The sequence below is a fragment of the Salmo salar genome, chromosome 14, assembly GCF_965601325.2.
Source record: "Salmo salar chromosome 14, fSalSal1, whole genome shotgun sequence".
NCBI lineage: Eukaryota > Metazoa > Chordata > Actinopteri > Salmoniformes > Salmonidae > Salmo > Salmo salar.
Genome location: NC_138304.1, coordinates 30,251,032 through 30,271,255, shown reverse-complemented (window position 1 = coordinate 30,271,255; position 20,224 = coordinate 30,251,032). Strand labels below are relative to the sequence as shown.

At 47.9% G+C, this 20,224-nt stretch overlaps 1 protein-coding gene across 6 annotated transcripts in view; it reads left to right on the top strand.

The window, feature by feature from the left end:
• Positions 1 to 20,224, top strand: part of LOC106569178 (zinc finger protein 521) — a 169,254-nt gene that overhangs the window by 70,492 nt on the left and 78,538 nt on the right. For 2 of the 6 annotated variants that reach the window (XM_014140256.3, XM_014140254.3), the window contains exons 4-5: positions 10,178 to 13,731; positions 14,120 to 14,201. In XM_014140256.3, coding sequence (XP_013995731.1) covers positions 10,178 to 13,731; positions 14,120 to 14,201 — 3,636 coding nt within the window. Of the gene's footprint in view, positions 1 to 10,177; positions 13,732 to 14,116; positions 14,211 to 20,224 lie in introns of all 6 variants that reach the window. The other 4 variants (XM_014140255.3, XM_014140253.3, XM_014140250.3 and 1 more) reach the window with 3 other exon arrangements.

Here is a 20,224-nt window from a genome sequence, read left to right as displayed (position 1 = left end):
CACTTCCAGGAATCCCAGGTCCACAATAAATGTTGCTTTGTTCGATAAAGTCCATAATTTATGTCCAAATTGTTAGCGCGTTCAGTAACCTACTCCAAGTGTAGGAAGCGAGCGGAAAATGTCACGACGAAAAGTAAAAAAAGTTATATTTACGTTCATTCAAACATGTCAAACGTTGTATAGCATCAATCTTTAGGGCCTTTATCACTTAGAACTTCAATAATATTCCAACCGGATGATTCCATTGTTTTGAAAAACGTTTTGGAACACAGCTCCCTCTCACATAAATGCGCACCAATGAACTGATGTCCTTCCCTGGGTCACCAACTTCCCCACCTTCTTGTTCGCTCTCTGTTCATCATAGACACCTCAAACAACTTTCTAAAGACTGTTAACATCTAGTGGAAGCCTTAGGGTTTTAATGAACCCAAAGTCACTGTGTGTTTGATAGGCAATGACTTGAAAGGACTACAAGCACCAGAATTCTCACTTCCTGGTTAGATTTTTCTCAGGTTTTTGCCTGCCATATGAGTTCTGTTATACTCACAGACATCATTCAAACAGTTTTAGAAACTTCAGAGTGTTTTCTATCCAAATCTACTAATAATATGCATATTCTAGTTCCTGGTCCTGAGTAGTAGGCCCTTTAATTTGGGTATGTTTTTCATCCGGCCGTGAAAATACTGCCCCCTACCCTAGAAAGGTTAAACCATCTGACCCAGCAGTTTTTTTTGGGGTCAAGTTTAAGGAGCTCCTTTAGCACCTCAGTGACCGCATGCAGGGAGAAACTTTGTAGTGGGGCACGGGAAAAAGAGTGAGGAGCATCGGGGCTAGTCGCATTGGAAAGGGTGGGAGACGAGGAAATGTTGGATGGGCAAGGAGGCATGGCTGAGTCATATAGGAATCCTGACTTAATGAAGTGGTGATTAAAGAGCTCAGCCATGTGCTCCTTGTCAGTAACAACCACATCATCAACATTAAGGGACATGGGCAGCTGTGAGGAGGAGGGTTTATTCTCCAGGTCTTTAACCGTTTTCCAGAACTTCTTGGGGTTAGACCCACAGAGAGAGAACTGCTCCTTAAATGAACTAACTTTGGCCTTCCGGATAGCCTGAGTGCACTTATTTCTCATTTGCCTGAACGAGAGCCAGTATGCCTGAGTATGTGTGTGCCGAGCCTTTCACCAAATTGAATTCTTGAGATGGAGTAACTCTGACAGATCACGGTTGAAACAGGGGCTGAACCTGTTTTTAATTCTCATTTTCTTTATGGGGCCGTGTTTGTTAACAATACTACTGAAAATATCAAAAAAGCAGGTCCAAGCATCTTCGACAGAGGGGATCAAGCTGATTCTATACCAATTTACAGAGGCCAAGTCATGAAGGAAGGCTTGCTCATTAAAGTTTTTTAGCAAGCGTCTATGACAAATCAGGACAGGTCGTTTCACTGGGCAACCATTACGAACACAGGCTGTGAAACAGTGATCACTAAGGTCATTACAGAAAACACCAGACTGATCCCTATCAGGATTATATGTGAGGATAACATCAAGGAGAGGAGCCTTTTCTGTGTGTTTGGAGTCATACCTTGTTGGATTATAATCTGAGAAAGATTTAGGGAGTCCCATTGCTTTAGGACTTGATCAGGTGCTTTAAGCATGTCCCAGTTTAGGACAAATTCAGACTTAGTGTACGGGCCCAGGAGAGAGCTTAGGGCAGGTAGAGTACAGGCCACTGCTGATGATGGATGATATCATCCAGCAACAGTCAACAAATCAAATCAAATCAAATACACATGGTTATCATATGTTATTGCGAGTGTAGCGAAATGCTTGTGCTTCTAGTTCCAACAGGGCAGCAATATCTAACATGTAATCTAACAATTCCACAACAACTACCTAATACACACAAATCTAAGTAAAGGAATGGAATAAGAATATACATTTATGGATGAGTAATGACAGAGTGGCAAAGAGCTATTTGAAAGTTTAATGCTTAAAACCAGCTAATCAAATTGTTTGGGAACAGACTTGGCAGAGACAACCTAGCGCTGAAGGTGTTCCTTGGTAAAGATTGCCACTCCACCACCTTTGGAAGATGTGTCTTGCCAAAAAAAAATTATAACCAGAAAGGTTAACATCAGTGTTCAAAACACTCTTTCTTAACCACGTCTCAGTAATGACACATCTGGATTGGAGCTGTGAACCCACACTTTCAATTGATCCATTTTAGCGTTAACGTGCAAAAAAAACCAGGCTTTTACGAGAGCAGAAAGCAGTGAAGCAGATATCAGAGCAGAATTGGGGCTAGCAACAGTAGATGGGCTAGGGTGTACATGCACATTTCCAGATATCCTCAGCAGTAATACAATCAGGGCACGGCAGAGGACAGGGAGAGCTCTGCAGTGTTGATTTATGACATTTGAATGTGCATTAGATGGCAACGTTGTACTACAATTTCATCAGGGTTGAGTGTTTCACTGAAGCCTCGATAAAGGTTACAAGTTATAGTAGTTATACATTTAAGTGAAAGCTGATATGCCAAGATTCTTTTGTAATAAGTAGTCAACAGAGCCAAACAATATTTTGTTTTTAAGTGCCACCATTCCCTGTGGACCTCCAACTCAGAACAAACCAAGAAAGATAACATATTTAAATTTAGCTAAAAAACTATATTTGTAATGCACAAGTCTTAGCTAGAGAACGAGCACACTCTTACTTAACAGATGTCAAATGAGTTTCCAGCTGTCCCCTGTATCAGCCCCGCAACCAAGTTGTTTTGTTCTATGTAGCAGACATTTAAAGGAAAGAGAGAGAGAGAGAGAGAGGTGGAGAGAGAAAGAGAGTCCAGAGTAAGAGAGAGAGCCCAGAGAGAAAGTGAGAGAGGAAAGTGCCCAGAGAGAGAGAGAGCGAGCGAGAGAGAGAGGGGGGGAGAGCACATTTCTTTCTGGTCTGGCAGGAGTGCATTTTGAGAGAGAGAGGGGAAAGAACCCAGAGAGAGACCATAAAGAGAGAGAGATTAAAGACTCCAGAGCCCAGAGAGAGAGAGAGAGGAGCAAGGGAGAGGGACCTAAGATGGAGGTCTTCCTCCCAGGATGTGACAGGCTGTTGGCTGGAGGATGCTCAGGAAGGCCTTGGCAGGCCAACAAAGACATCCCTTCAGCTCCAGGGTGTACTTTTTCAGGCCTCAGAATACCCTTTGGCAGCGGCGCAGAGCGCTCTGGCGTGCACAGGCCCCAGAGACGGACGGACGGGGAAGTATAGGCCTGCTCGCCTCGCTTTTATTTACTCAGGCTGATGAGGCCTGGGCATTTCTTGTCTGGGTGAAGTAGGGAAAAAACAGAGCCTCTCTCTCTCTCTCTCTCTCTCTCTCTCTCTCTTTCCTCTTAGGTCTCCTGGGGTTGAACGGTACTTTCCATCTGCCGTTGTTCACACACTTGTCTTGGCGGTGTGTGTGGGTGTGTGTTGGGGAGGGGGTTGTGTGTGTGTGTGGGTTACCTGAGCTCTTGTCCTCAAGTGCTACCACCATGGTGATATATGAAAAACATATAAAATATGCCTTGGCGATGATAGGGGCAGCAAAACATATAAAATATGCCTTGGCGATGATAGGGGCAGCAAAACATATAAAATATGCCTTGGCGATGATAGGGGCAGCAAAACATATAAAATATGCCTTGGCGATGATAGGGGCAGCAAAACATATAAAATATGCCTTGGCGATGATAGGGGCAGCAAAACATATAAAATATGCCTTGGCGATGATAGGGGCAGCAAAACATATAAAATATGCCTTGGTGATGATAGTGGCAGCAAAACATATAAAATATGCCTTGGCGATGATAGGGGCAGCAAAACATATAAAATATGCTTTGGCGATGATAGGAGCAGCAAAACATATAAAATATGCCTTGGCGATGATAGGGGCAGCAAAACATATAAAATATGCTTTGGCGATGATAGGGGCAGCAAAACATATAAAATATGCCTTGGCGATGATAGGGGCAGCAAAACATATAAAATATGCCTTGGTGATGATAGGGGCAGCAAAACATATAAAATATGCCTAGGTGATGATAGGGGCAGCAAAACATATAAAATATGCCTTGGTGATGATAGGGGCAGCAAAACATATAAAATATGTTGTATAGTGAACACAAGTTTTCTCAGTAGTACTAGCTACGAGGGGTCAGCAACCACCTGTTTGCCAAAAGCCATATCAGTGCGTCTTTTGAATGGTACACCGACATCCTTTCAAAACAATGTCAAGTGTTATTAATGGGAATAGCAACAGTTCAGAGAAAGCAGCATAGATATCATTCAGAAGACATTAGGTCACACAGGTATGATTAACAAACAGTCAAGTTCCCGGAATACTGTACTCACAGGTCCAATGTCAGCACAGCTATAAGGTCTACATACATACATCATCAATTCACTTGTGTTAATCAACAATGTGGCACCATGGAGCATGTTAAGTCAATTAAGCATCTGACAGTTCAACTCAAATGATGGCCCACATGTGTACCTTACTCATGACTCCCACTCCCCACTCTTGGGTTTGTATGTTAACTAATGTATGCAGCTCAATGTAATAAAGACATTACATTTACATTTACATTTAAGTCATTTAGCAGACGCTCTTACCCAGAGCGACTTACAAAATGGTGCATTCACCTTATGATATCCAGTGGAACAACCACTTTACAATAGTGCATCTAAATATTTTAAGGTGGGGGGGGGGGGGGGGGGGGGGGGGGGGTTAGAAGGATTACTTTATCCTATCCTAGGTATTCCTTAAAGAGGTGGGGTTTCAGGTGTCTCCGGAAGGTGGTGATTGACTCCGCTGTCCTGGCGTCGTGAGGGAGCTTGTTCCACCATTGGGGTGCCAGAGCAGCGAACAGTTTTGACTGGGCTGAGCGGGAACTGTGCTTCCTCAGAGGTAGGGGGGCCAGCAGGCCAGTGGTGGATGAACGCAGTGCCCTTGTTTGGGTGTAGGGCCTGATCAGAGCCTGAAGGTATGGAGGTGCCGTTCCCTTCACAGCTCCGTAGGCAATCACCATGGTCTTGTAGCGGATGCGAGCTTCAACTGGAAGCCAGTGGAGAGAGCGGAGGAGCGGGGTGACGTGAGAGAACTTGGGAAGGTTGAACACCAGACGGGCTGCGGCGTTCTGGATGAGTTGTAGGGGTTTAATGGCACAGGCAGGGAGCCCAGCCAACAGCGAGTTGCAGTAATCCAGACGGGAGATGACAAGTGCCTGGATTAGGACCTGCGCCGCTTCCTGTGTGAGGCAGGGTCGTACTCTGCGAATGTTGTAGAGCATGAACCTACAGGATCGGGTCACCGCCTTGATGTTAGTGGAGAACGACAGGGTGTTGTCCAGGATCACGCCAAGGTTCTTAGCACTCTGGGAGGAGGACACAAGGGAGTTGTCAACCGTGATGGCGAGATCATGGAACGGGCAGTCCTTCCCCGGGAGGAAGAGCAGCTCCGTCTTGCCGAGGTTCAGCTTGAGCTGGTGATCCGTCATCCACACTGATATGTCTGACAGACATGCAGAGATGCGATTCGCCGCCTGGTTATCAGAAGGGGGAAAGGAGAAGATTAATTGTGTGTCGTCTGCATAGCAATGATAGGAGAGACCATGTGAGGATATGACAGAGCCAAGTGACTTGGTGTATAGCGAGAATAGGAGAGGGCCTAGAACAGAGCCCTGGGGGACACCAGTGGTGAGAGCGCATGGTGCGGAGACAGATTCTCGCCACGCCACCTGGTAGGAGCGACCTGTCAGGTAGGACGCAATCCAAGCGTGGGCCGCGCCGGAGATGCCCAACTCGGAGAGGGTGGAGAGGAGGATCTGATGGTTCACAGTATCAAAGGCAGCAGATAGGTCTAGAAGTATGAGAGCAGAGGAGAGAGAGTTAGCTTTAGCAGTGCGGAGAGCCTCCGTGACACAGAGAAGAGCAGTCTCAGTTGAATGCCCAGTCTTGAAACCTGACTGATTAGGATCAAGAAGGTCATTCTGAGAGAGATAGCAGGAGAGCTGGCCAAGGACGGCACGTTCAAGAGTTTTGGAGAGAAAAGAAAGAAGGGATACTGGTCTGTAGTTGTTGACATCGGAGGGATCGAGTGTAGGTTTTTTCAGAAGGGGTGCAACTCTCGCTCTCTTGAAGACGGAAGGGACGTAGCCAGCGGTCAAGGATGAGTTGATGAGCGAGGTGAGGAAGGGGAGAAGGTCTCCGGAAATGGTCTGGAGAAGAGAGGAGGGGATAGGGTCAAGTAGGCAGGTTGTTGGGCGGCCGGCCGTCACAAGACGCGAGATTTCATCTGGAGAGAGAGGGGAGAAAGAGGTCAAAGCACAGGGTAGGGCAGTGTGAGCAGGACCAGCGGTGTCGTTTGACTTAGCAAACGAGGATCGGATATCGTCAACCTTCTTTTCAAAATGGTTGACGAAGTCATCCGCAGAGAGGGAGGAGGGGGGGGGAGGGGGAGGAGGATTCAGGAGGGAGGAGAAGGTAGCAAAGAGCTTCCTAGGGTTAGAGGCAGATGCTTGGAATTTAGAGTGGTAGAAAGTGGCTTTAGCAGCAGAGACAGAAGAGGAGAATGTAGAGAGGAGTGAGTGAAAGGATGCCAGGTCCGCAGGGAGGCGAGTTTTCCTCCATTTCCGCTCGGCTGCCCGGAGCCCTGTTCTGTGAGCTCGTAGTGAGTCGTCGAGCCACGGAGCAGGAGGGGAGGACCGAGCCGGCCTGGAGGATAGGGGACAGAGAAAATCAAAGGATGCAGAAAGGGAGGAGAGGAGGGTTGAGGAGGCAGAATCAGGAGATAGGTTGGAGAAGGTTTGAGCAGAGGGAAGAGATGATAGGATGGAAGAGGAGAGAGTAGCGGGAGAGAGAGAGCGAAGGTTGGGACGGCGCAATACCATCCGAGTAGGGGCAGAGTGAGAAGTGTTGGATGAGAGCAAGAGGGAAAAGGATACAAGGTAGTGGTCGGAGATTTGGAGGGGAGTTGCAATGAGATTAGTGGAAGAACAGCATCTAGTAAAGATGAGGTCAAGCGTATTGCCTGCCTTGTGAGTAGGGGGGGAAGGTGAGAGGGTGAGGTCAAAAGAGGAGAGGAGTGGAAAGAAGGAGGCAGAGAGGAATGAGTCAAAGGTAGACGTGGGGAGGTTAAAGTCACCCAGAACTGTGAGAGGTGAGCCATCCTCAGGAAAGGAACTTATCAAGGCGTCAAGCTCATTGATGAACTCTCCAAGGGAACCTGGAGGGCGATAAATGATAAGGATGTTAAGCTTGAAAGGGCTGGTAACTGTGACAGCATGGAATTCAAATGAGGAGATAGACAGATGGGTCAGGGGAGAAAGAGAGAATGTCCACTTGGGAGAGATGAGGATTCCAGTGCTGGCTCGATGCTCTAGGGGTATGCGAGAACACGTGGGCAGACGAAGAGAGAGCAGTAGGAGTAGCAGTGTTATCTGTGGTAATCCATGTTTCCGTCAGCGCCAGGAAGTCTAGGGACTGGAGGGTAGCATAGGCTGAGATGAACTCAGCCTTGTTGGCTGCAGACCGGCAGTTCCAGAGGCTGCCGGAGACCTGGAACTCCACGTGGGTCGTGCGCGCTGGGACCACCAGGTTGGAGTGGCAGCGGCCACGCGGTGTGAAGCGTTTGTATGGCCTGTGCAGAGAGGAGAGAACAGGGATAGACAGACACATAGTTGACAAGCTACAGAAGTGTTGTTTCTTGTATTATTGTCTCCTGTGTCTTTAGAGAACTGTTTCACTTTGATATCCTTTTTCTTCTGTCCTGATTTTCTCTTTCTTTTCTTCTGTTAACTAGATATTCTTTGTTGTTCTTCGTTAGCTAGCTAGCTTCTTCCAAAAGAGTCCCTAGCAACTGCTTAGCAACTGCTAAACAATTCAGCTAGCTAAGATAACTACAATTTTATGAAAAATAGTTATTTTTCAAAAGGCTATCTTCTTTGTTTGTTGCTTGTTTTTTCTCCTATTCAGTCTTGCAGTTTTCTTTTGCTTTTTTCCGATGTACTTCACTCTAAAAACCATGTAAATTTCAATATTTGTAGGAGCTCATTTTTCAGCTGCAGATATGATATAAATTCAGATGCAAAGACATGATATAAATAATATAAATCAGTCAACAAAGAAGGGAGGAGGCAGCCTTGACAGCATTGCAATGTCTGCCGGCGATGCCATCATCATTTAAGACAGGCGGAATTAGATTTTGCCTTGTATATATCTTGTTATATGTGTTTGTTTGTTTTGGTCTCGTCTCCTAGCTAACATGCTTGACTATAAGGCATTGGTTAGGGTCATTCCTCTCTGCTCGCTGTCTACTCCAACCCTGGGAGAGAGAGAGAGAGAGAGTGTGTGTGTGTGTGTGTGTGTGTGTGTGTGTGTGTGTGTGTGTGTGTGTGTGTGTGTGTGTGTGTGTGTGTGTGTGTGTGTGTGTGTGTGTGTGTGTGTGTGTGTGTGTGTGTGTGTGTGTGTGTGTGTGTGCGCATGCGCAGATCCTCCCACTCTGTGGGGGAGGGCATTCCACTGACTCACCCATCCTCCCTCAAAGCAGAATAAAACAACATGGATGAACTGGATAAAGAAAGTCAGTAGATGCTTTGGTTTTCTGCCTGCTCCTTGAGTGAGAGCTTGTGTAAAGTGGGCTGTGGGGGGCAGTGGGGGGACAGGGGAATAACCTCCGACCCCATCTGTTTCCTGAAGATAGGCCCTGATGACGGCTGTAAGTGCTCAGTGATGGTATGTTATCCTGACGAAAGGCAGATCTCTCTCCCCAGCAAAAACAACAGAATGAGAGAGAGGGAGAGGGAGAGGGAGAGAGAGACTTACAGTATGTGTCAGCTGAAAGATAACGTGGTGAAGGGGAAGGTTGGATGCTGGAATGATGGAGGCTTTATGCTTTTCCTTCAGCCGTCCCATAAATAAATAAGTAAAATAAATCTGTGCCGTTTCCTCTTGTTTTTCCCGTTCCAATGCAAGTTTTGGCCTTTTGACTTGGTCTTTTTTTCTGAAGGGGTGAGATTGCGTGGTTTTATTCACGTAAAGATGTTCACAGCACTTAGAATTGGGCGGAGGGAAGAAGTGGTTCGTCACCTTTTGAACATCCTGGAAACTGGTGTTTATATCACACTGTGTGCTGTGTTACGCACCATTGGAATGTCAACGAATAACCGACTGTCATAACGATAAAAGCGAGGGCACATTGGCAATTGTTCCGATGTCCCCAGGTCATTCACTGCACCTGCTTGTCCTTGGGTGAGGTATTTATCCTCCCCCACGCTCCCCCCATCACTCTCTCTCTGACCTCACCTTAACCCTTCACAGTGCCCCCTGGCACACCTTATCTATCCAGCACCTGCTGCCTTATGGCTCGGTTTAGCCAGCGCTCACTCTGCTCAGCCAATATTCTATAATCTAATATCTAGAACAGATTAATGGTCAGAACAAACCGCGTTTCTCATAAAAAGTTGTTCATTTTGCGGTCGAGACGAGAGTGTTGTTTTTGCATATTTATGCACAGTGTGTTTCAATTTCTGTCTTTGTTTCAAATCTCCCTTTTGACTTTTGTTTTCTTGTCTCCCTTGACATAAGGTCATTTTAAAGCCTATTATTTCATAGAAGCTATTCAGGTAATTGCTAAAGAATAATAAACATGTCCTAATTTACCTCATGTGGGGCTTACATCTTGAAGCTCCCCATTGAATTGTGTTGGGGTTTAAATGTCAGAGATTTTGCATTGTGAGTCACAGTGGGCTAAGCCATTACATGGCCACATACAAGGTTAATTGTGGTAAAAGCGTTTGAATTTTTCTTTCCTTACCTGAGATTATACTTTAAATAGCAGGTTGAAATGTACAATTTTAGATAACTCCTAAGATGAGGCATTGTTTCCTGTGAGAGGCAAGCATAATGCAGTAACAACAGAAAAAATGTCAAAGTAACAAAGGAATGTAAACTCATACTTAGCTACCTTGCAATTACCATAATGACTAATGCCACAGCAGCCAACCTTTACTATTTAACAGAGCTGAGACAAATGAGTTCCTAATGCAATCTGACAAAACACCTCTCTCTCCCTCTCCCTCTTGTTCCCCACTTTCTCTTACCTCTCTCTCCCTCTCTCCCCCCTCCACTCTCTGTATCTATGTACAGACGGTGTTGATCTCGATGATGACCCATCCTGTTCTTGGCCTGCATCATCTCCATCCAGTAAAGACCAGACTTCCCCCGGCCACTGCGAAGACTATGATTTTGGTGAGGATGAAGGGGGGCCCGGCCTACCGTACCCGTGCCAGTTCTGCGACAAGTCCTTCAGCCGTCTGAGCTTCCTCAAGCGCCACGAGCAGAGCCACGGTGACAAGCTCCCCTTCAGTTGCACCTTCTGCAGCCGCCTGTTCAAGCACAAGCGCAGCCGCGACCGGCATGTCAAGCTGCACACCGGCGACAAGAAATATCATTGTGGCGAATGCGACTCGGCCTTCTCACGCAGCGACCACCTCAAGATCCATATGAAGACCCATGCCGCCAACAAGCCCCACAAGTGCCCTGTGTGCCGCCGGGGCTTCCTCTCCTCCAGCTCCCTCCACGGACACATGCAGGTCCACGAGCGTGGCAAAGACAGCAGCAGCAGGGGGTCAGGCAGTGGATTCTCCAAGGAGGAATGGAAGCTGAAGGAGACAAGGAAGTGCAGCCGCTGTGAGGAGGGCTTTGACGTCCCTGAGGAGTTGCAGAGGCACATCGCTGAGTGCCACCCTGAGTGCTCTCCGTCAGAGGATGGGGGCCTGGGTGGTGCCCTGCAGTGCATCTACTGCCACGAGCCCTTCAGCGATGAGGGCGTCCTGCTGACCCACATTGACCAGGCCCACAGCCATGACCGCAAAGGTCACTGCTGCGCCGTCTGCTCCGAGCACTTCCTCTCCGTGGAGGACCTCTATGCCCACATGGACATCCACCAACTCCCTGAGTCCAGTAACCACAGCAACAGCCCTTCCCTGCTCACTGTGGGCTACACCTCTGTCTCCAGCACCACCCCGGACTCCAACCTCTCCGTCGACAGCTCCACCATGGTGGAGGCCGCCCCGCCTGTGCCCAAGACCCGGGGTAGGAGGAAGAGGGCTGCCCAGCACACCTCACATGACGTCGGGGGGCGCTCCTCCAAGCAGCCCAAGATCTCCTACAGCTGCATCTACTGCAACAAGCAGGTGTTCAATAGCCTGGCCGTACTTCAGATACACCTGCGGACCATGCACCTTGACAAACCTGAGCAGGCACACACCTGTCAGTTCTGCCTGGAGTTGCTGCCCTCCCTGTTCAACCTGAGTGAGCACCTAAAGCAGGTGCACAACGCCGAGGACCATGCCGGCCTGGTGGTCAACCTGCCCGATGCCTTGCTCCAGTGTAACTTCTGCACTGAGGTGCTGAGCAACCTCAACGCTCTTCAAGAACACATCCGCTGCTCCCACAGCTTCCCCAGCCCCGTGGCCAAGGAGAGCAATGCCTTCTTCTGTCCCCAGTGCTTTATGGGGTTCTTGACCGAAGCCACGCTGGAGGAGCACGTCCGTCAGACCCACTGCGAGGCGGGCAGCCTGCGTTTCGACTCCCCCCTGGTAGTGACCCCCAAGGAGCCCGTCGTGGAGGTGTACTCCTGCTCCTACTGCACCAACTCGCCAATCTTCAACAGCGTTCTGAAGCTGAACAAGCACATCAAAGAAAACCACAAGAACATTCCGCTGGCACTGAACTACATCAACAATGGGAAGAAGTCTCTGCGGACCCTCAGCCCTTCCTCACCCATATCGATTGATCAATCTTTCCTTCATGGTTCCTCCTCTCGTGGCAATCGTGGCATTAGCGAGTTCATCTGCAACCAGTGTGGGGCCAAGTACACCAGCCTGGACCTGTTCCAAACCCACCTGAAAACTCACCTGGACGGGATACAGCCCCAGCTCACCTGCCCCCAGTGCAGCAAGGACTTCCCCAACCAGGAGTCCCTGCTGAAGCATGTGACGGTCCACTTCACCATCACCTCTACCTACTACATCTGCGAGAGCTGCGACAAGCAGTTCACCTCAGTGGACGACCTGCAGAAACACCTGCTGGAAATGCACACGTTCGTGTTCTTCCGCTGCACCCTCTGCCAGGAAGTGTTTGACTCCAAGGTGTCCACTCAGCTCCACCTGGCCGTCAAGCACAGCAACGAGAAAAAGGTGTACCGCTGTACCTCATGTAACTGGGACTTCAGGCACGAGGCTGACCTGCAGCTGCATGTCAAGCACAGCCACCTGGAGAACCAGGGGCGGGCCCACCGCTGCATCTTCTGCGGGGAGTCCTTCGGCACGGAGGTGGAGCTGCAGTGCCACATCACCACCCATAGCAAGAAGTATAACTGCCGCTTCTGCAGCAAAGCCTTCCAAGCCATCGTACTTCTGGAGAAGCACCTGAGGGAGAAGCACTGTGTGTTCGAGGGAAAGGCCCAGAACTGTGGCGCCAATGGATCCACCACCGGAGGTGTGGACCACCACCCGGCGGCCAAGGACGACGCAGAGCTACAGGGTCTGTTGACCAACAGCCATGGTGTAGGGGTGGCAGGATCAGGGGGCGTGTTGGAGTCCCCAAACAACCATGATGGGAGTGAGGAGGAAGTGGACACCGCTGACCCCTTGTTTGGGTGCGACATCTGCGGGGCATCGTACACAATGGACTCCCTCCTCACCAACCACCAACTCCGAGACCACAACATCCGCCCGGGCGAGAGCGCCATGGCGAAGAGGAAGTCAGACATGATCAAGGGCACCCACAAGTGTAACGTTTGCCAACGCACCTTCTTCTCAGAGGCAGGTCTGAGGGAACACATGCAAACCCACCTGGGCCCCGTCAAGCACTACATGTGTCCCATCTGCGGAGAGCGTTTCCCCTCGCTGCTCACACTGACCGAGCACAAGGTCACCCACAGCAAGAGCCTAGACACAGGCAGCTGCCGAATCTGCAAGATGCCCCTGCAGAGTGAAGAGGACTTCATGGAGCACTGCCAGATGCACCCAGACCTGAGGAACTCCCTGACGGGCTTCCGCTGTGTGGTGTGCATGCAGACCGTCACCTCCACCCTGGAGCTCAAGATTCACGGTACCTTCCATATGCAGAAGACTGGCACAATGTCCACCAACCACCCCATCGGCCGCACCACCAATCTGGCTTCCCACAACCACCATCATCACCAACAACACCACCAGGTCAACCAGAAGCTCTTCAAGTGTGCCTCGTGCCTGAAGGAGTTCCGGTCCAAATCTGACCTGGTGAAGCTAGACATCAACGGGCTGCCGTACGGGCTGTGTGCCGCGTGTGTCAGCGCCGCTGGCTCAAAGAGCTCCAGCCCCAAGGTAATGAACGGAGGCAGGCAGCAGCAGGGAGGGGGAGGAGCCACGACCCCAGCCATGCCTGCAGCAGCATGGACCGCTCATATGGAGAGTCTCAGCCCCGGGGAGGGGAAAGGCAAGCTGGCCCATTCATCGTCATCGTCCTCCTCCTCTATCTCAAGTGCCGCCAAGACTCGATGTACCAGCTGCAATGTGAAGTTTGAGTCAGAGGCGGAGCTGCAGAACCACGCCCAGACGGTGCACAGGGAGCAGGGAGGGGACAGCAACAGCGGGCAGCTCAGGACCCCACAGATCTCCCCCATGCCCAGGGCAAGTCCCTCACAGACTGAGGAGGTAAGGGACTTTAATACAATGTAAATAAACAAAAGGTGCCGGTTTCCCTGAGAGAGATTCAACCTAGTCCTACACTAAAAAGCTAATTTAATGGAGATTCTTTATTGACCATGCTTTTTATTCCTGGACTAGGCTTCATCTGTGTCAAGGAAACTGCCCCTATATGATAAAACGTATCTTATAAAATGACCAAATTAGAAAAGTATCAGAGTTTTTTGGTTGTCCAGTGAGCTTGTTAATTAATCACAGAGTATACACATTAGTTTCAGATTTGTAGCCAAAGAACTGCTCAGAACTACTCAGAGTGCTCAGTAAGAATGTGACATTGACATAGTATAAAACCCTGTGTCCTTGTGTTGTCTTTTCCTCCTGGTCTCTTGCTCAGAAGAAGACCTACCAGTGCATCAAGTGTCAGATGGTCTTCTACAGCGAATGGGACATCCAGGTCCACGTGGCCAATCACATGCTAGGTAGGAGAGGTGACTCATTTCATATTTCTCTCCATGTTTATGGTCACTTGTTTTGAGGTACTGTCTAGTGTAGTCATACATAGGAATATCTGTTGATATATTGTTTAATTATTCAACATATTTCCCGAAGATATTCCATTTACATTCCATTTTGTTCATTTTGCAGACGCTCTTATCCAGAGCATATTGTTTCATATTTGGCTTTAAATATTTCACATTCTCCCCCTATTGCAGTACTAAATACAGTCTTTGTTGTAACAAAAATTATTACTGTAAGCATAATTATAGAATATAAAATCTTCTATTTTTATACCTTGTGAATTTGTGATGAAAGCCTCTGGGATGCACAAGCATGAACATTGTGTGAGTCTGCTTTTGATTTTCAGACATTCTTGTCTGTCAATGCTGAAATGCCTGATCCTGTATGAAATGTATTAAAACAACAATGTAGTACAATTTGAGGCATGTAGACTAAGTTCATCGAACAAGATTCTAGATAAAACCCTTTATTCAAATGTTATTCAACACATTACTATTCTGAATGCTTAATTAAAACACAAAGAGCATACCCTCCCCTGTTCTATAATTCTCAAATGTCTTTACTTTTGGCTTTCATTTGTATGCAGGTAGAATCATTTGCAGAGAAAACACAATTCACTACCCAGGCTTCTTTCTTTCTTGCCTGCAGTAAGTAGGCGTCTGAATTCCAGTCTCACCTTCCTTTATTCATTCATTTATTCAACTCGTTTGGCGTCTCTTTCATTACACTGCATTATCTGTTGTCTTCAGTGGGAGAGAGACTCATTGATCTGGAACCAACCCGCCTCTCTGTTTGGGACGCGCTTCTAGGCGCAGGTGAATTTAAACACGGTGGGCAATTCTATAAGGACCGGTGGGCAATTCTATCAGGAACACACTGTTTGTGCATAAACAATCACTGGCATGTGATTTCTGATTTTGAGCTGTGTGTGAGCTGTGTGCTGTGTGGCGTGTGTGTTTGTGTGTGTGTGTGTGTGTGTGTGTGTGTGTGTGTGTGTGTGTGTGTGTGTGTGTGTGTGTGTGTGTGTGTGTGTGTGTGTGTGTGTGTGTGTGTGTGTGTGTGTGTGTGCGCGTGCGTGTGTGTGCGTGTGTGTGTGTGTGTGTGTGTGTGTGTGTGAGAGAGTGTGTGTGAGAGAGAGACTATGTGTGTGGTTGGTTTGTATTCATCTGATCTGCTCTCTCTACACTTTACTGGGGGTGCCTAGTGCATCACCATGCTAGCGCTAGTCCTCTCAAAACACCTCCCCCTACTGGTTACTTTAAGTCTTTCAGCCACACAGACAGGCATGCAATTCCCCCATAATGTTAGAATCCAAACCGTTTCAGAAAAACAAATCTGAAATTACTTTATTTGGAATAAATACAAATGTGCAATGGATCAAAATAAAATATTGATTGATCGAATGCATTTTGTTAAAGAAAGTATATACTTCAAATAGATAAAAGAGAAATAGATATAATCGATAAAAAGTAATTGTAATTTTTTGGTAATTTATGGTTAATTGCCTATAGTTATGTTATTACACAAACATTGTTCAGAGGTGACATTGGTTTGTTTTATATGCTGAGGCATTTCTCTTTCTGCTCTCCCTATCCAACAATGGGAGGGTTAAACCTGGGGCAGGCTGTAATTACCACAAAGCCAATTTAGCCCCCCAAAAAACTGAAATACCCTCATTTGGAAAAAGCTCTAAATACCGTCTCTTTCTCCCTGAAAAGGGGACACTTTCTCACTTTAATGGCCATCTGCACAAGAGAGGGGAAACGGGGCTCGGGTCATCTCTGCTCAGCTCTCAGCGTTATTAGCCTAGGTAATGGAGCAGGAGCTGGATTCATAGGGGTGTTATTTTCAACCCATGCCCTGCTCCACTCATACCCCACTCCACATTGGTTTTGCTTCACACTGATAACTATATATAGTCATGTGGCGTGACATAACGCTGTCGCTAAGTGTATGGAACAACAGAACCCGAGAAGTCCATCTCAGCTGTCTGTCTTTGTAATACAATCATCTCTGACCGTAAACCAAGTGCACTCTGTCTCCCCTTCCTCCCCGCTTTCCTAACCAAAGAGCTAGCTAGCTTGTGGCCTTGTTTGTACGTCTGCCAGCACATTCTGATGCATGGATATTATGCTCGCATGACGACAGAAAGCACAGCTCTGGTGCATTGCTTCTCAACATTTAGCATGATCATTTGGAAGTGGAAGGGAGGGAGGGAAGGAGGGAGGTGGCTATGGGTGTGAATGTAGGAGGACAGTACACTGCATACCAGCCCTAGCCTGGTTGAACCTGACTCAACACTGTGTTCACAATGTTGACTCTGTGTTCAGTCTGGTTTAACCAGGCTAGACCAGCTCTGCCAAGCGCTGGAAACAGACCCAAGTGTCTTAAGATGGAGGCTGCAGCCTGCTAGGGCCCAGATGGATCAGTACACATTTGCTGTACAGCTGGTCGCTCTGTTTGGGGACCTGGTGTGATACTCCTATGGAGAAAAAAATGATATTGCCACCATCCAAGGAGCAATTTAATAGCAGGCCAGAAGACAGCTGGCCACTCTTTGGTTTACAGTTTTTTTTGGCATGGCGCACTTACAGAATTGAGGGTGCCCGACAAACAGATTTATACTGCTTTCAGTTGTTGTGGTTGTCGACTATCAAATCCCTCATTTGTATCTTTCTTTGTGCAGGATGTTGATTAAGGCATTCTGAATTCTTCATCCTCCACACAGATACAACACATTTGTGTCAATCATCTTCTGTTTGGGTTGTATGAGACAAGCACTCTAGATCAGGGATGGGTAACAGGCCTGCAGTTAAAAAATGTTTTTTTCTCCTCTGTCAAGAGGCCGATAAAATGTGTTGATTCAGGCCCCCCAAAAGGCTAGAGCCAGCTCTGACTACGTGTGTGTATGGATGTGGGTATGCAGACCTACGAGACACTGCAGCCCATCATGATGTGTTAAGATTTTTCTTGGGCCCCACCACCATCAAAATTGCCCATCCCTGCTCTAGATGGGTTGTTTGTTTGCTCAAGTTATTGTTTGTTTTGAACTGTTTGCCTTTGAAGCTCCTTCATATGTCAGTTAAGCCTGTTGGGTTTAAACCAACGGGACATCACCTCTCCACAGCGCTTCACTTTGACCTCACCGTGAACTCATGGGGGGTGACTTTTGACCCATTTATCCTACTGTCTCAAATATCCCTCTGTGGATTTCAGTGACCAATGACACATTTTAAAAGCATGGGCAGTGAGCATGGTGCTTAAAAGGTGAAGAAGGGTCTCACATTTTCACAGTTTTGGTGTCCACTCTGATCCTATATTTTTATACTAGTCCAGTCCAAGCTACTCCAGCCAAGGTGGCAAGGCTCAGAAGGACAATCATAAACAAACAAACCCTAGGCAGCAGGGCAGGACATTCCAGAAAGTGGTTTTGGGGTCACCTCTACCGTTTTTTGGGCTGGTGACAGGACAACGCTGAGCCTGCAGCCAATTCAGGGAGGAGGCGTCTCCCTCTCACAGAGCGGAGCCAGTGGCCTGGTCAGCTTGGGCGGAGGGGATGGAGGGGGTGGGGGGCACAGGAGGGGTAGGGTACGAGGTTCGGGGCGGAGAGGGAAAGGCACATTTGGTGTACAGCTGGCGGCTCTGTGTGAAGCAAGTCACTGTGGGCTGTTACAGAGCTGGAGAGAGGAGGGTGAGGAGCATGAGGCCTCTAGCCCTCCTCCAAATTCAACCTCTGTCTCTGTTATCTCTCCCTCCCTGACTCTCTCTGACACCGTTTTTCATACTAACCACCAATCTGGCAACCCTAACTGTGTTCGGCTTTTAGTGATGTAGTAAAGCAGGAAGAATAGCTGTTTTCGGAGGCTAAAAGGCTTGTTGTTTAGTTTTGTATATGAACCACCAATCTGGCAACCCTTACTGTGTTTGGGTTTTAGTGATGATAGAGTAAATAGAGAAGTGTAGCTGTAGTTGAGGCTAAAAGGCTTGTTTCGTTGCCTTCTAAAGGGCTTCAAATGATCCCTTATCCTCCTGGTTGTGTGTCCCTGGAGCAGTTTGGACAATGGTGTGTTGATTAGGCCGTCTCTGTCATTCTCTTCACTAGTGGCGACACACTCACTCACTACTCCATTAAAGGACATTTCTTTTCATGTTGCGTAAAGAAATAGGATGGTTTTAGTGTTTTGTTGTTATTACCACCAGACAGTATAACAATAACCTGTGCTCTGCAATGAATTCATCTCATTCATAAAGCACATACACATGTAATCTGTTAACAAACATAGTGGAACAGGCTTCTCATTTCAATCCTAAGGGGTTGGATCAGACTCTAAAACCCAATAGTCAACACAACATACCACAGCAACAGGAACTCGATCAATGTTATGAAATAAATAAGAGAACAGACCAGTCTCACTCCGACCAGCCCAGATCAGCCATGGGAAACAAAAGGAAGCCATGCGTACTGTAGACTGAGTGCGATTTCTAGCCTGATTTGTATTAATTGGTGATTAATAATAACTCCTCTCGATTCGTTAGCGCAGTCACCTCCCGCGCAGTCGAGTGTGCTGCTGCTAATATGCAATTACGCTCACCTTCCTTCCCGTTACATTATACCTCTCTGCCTGACTAATGTGAAGTCCATGAGGAGAATAGAGAAACAGAGACGGGCTGCAAAGAAAAATACTATCTGTAGTTTCAACACATTCCATTGCACAGTTTTTACCTGACTGGATTCTAGCTTCTTCCTTCAAAAAAAGTTAAAGTTCTCCTTTAACTCAGAGACTGTCTCTATCAAAAGCCTTTACAGCATTGCAGTGAATGTACTCTTCTTGGAAAGGTATTTCTGTTATGATGGTCTGTTGCTAGGCCAGACAAGCTCAGTCTGATATGGTCCTTATATAGACATTCTCTTGATATTTCCCCAAACCTCACAGACTAGGCCAACATGTGAGAAAATATGTGATGCTCCCACAGTTCATACGGTGTGTTTGCACAAGGTTTTGAGCGAACAATGTCTGGACTCTGTTGTGATTGGTAGGCTGACGTCATGTCACCATGGTGATTTTATTTTGGCAAATCCTTTTGAGGAGATACTGTTGTAGTACTCTACCTAATGACGAATTTGTCTGTTGTAGCTCTAGCCCAGCTACCATGTCAGACTGCTTGGTTTCTCTGGAATGAGCTTGAGGTAGAAGGCTCATCCTTCCTGTTCTCCAGTCCTGGCTCTTCTATGTTTTATTGATATACAGGAGGGATGTCTCCTTTAGAGTGTTAATGCCAACCCTTGTTTTGAAGTGGCCTATAAATACTGGATGATCAGAATTAACCTCTCCATTCCTGTCCCTCCCCGGAGGTTCCTAGATGTCACGGAGGCCATCGGAGCATGGGCACCGTGGCCCGCCTCGGTCCGAGGGGGTTGCTAAGCAGTCAGACGGGGAGGTGGCTTATGGGAGCAGTGCAAACAGACAGCTCTGCCTTAGTAAAGGTCAATGCTGCAACCCACACCTCTCAAATCCCAGAAAGACCTCTCATTGTGTGACCTAGACTCTGAGTGTGGTGTGGTAGACTGACGTGGCGTGGCGGTGTGGTGTGGTAGACTGACGTGGCGTGGTGGTGTGGTAGACTGACGTGGCATGGCGGTGTGGTGTGGTAGACTGACGTGGCGTGGCGGTGTGGTGTGGTAGACTGACGTGGCGTGGCAGACTGACGGGGTGTGGTGGTGTGGTAGACTGACGTGGCGTGGTGGTGTGATAGACTGACGTGGCGTGGCGGTCTGGTGTGGTAGACTGACGTGTCGTGGCAGACTGACATGGTGTGGTGGTGCGGTAGACTGACGTGGCGTGGTGGTCTGGTGTGGTAGACTGACGTGGCGTGGCGTGGCAGACTGACATGGTGTGGTGGTGTGGTAGACTGACGTGGCGTGGCAGACTGACGCGGCGTGATGTGTGATAGACTGACGTGGCGGTGTGGTCTGGTGTCAGAC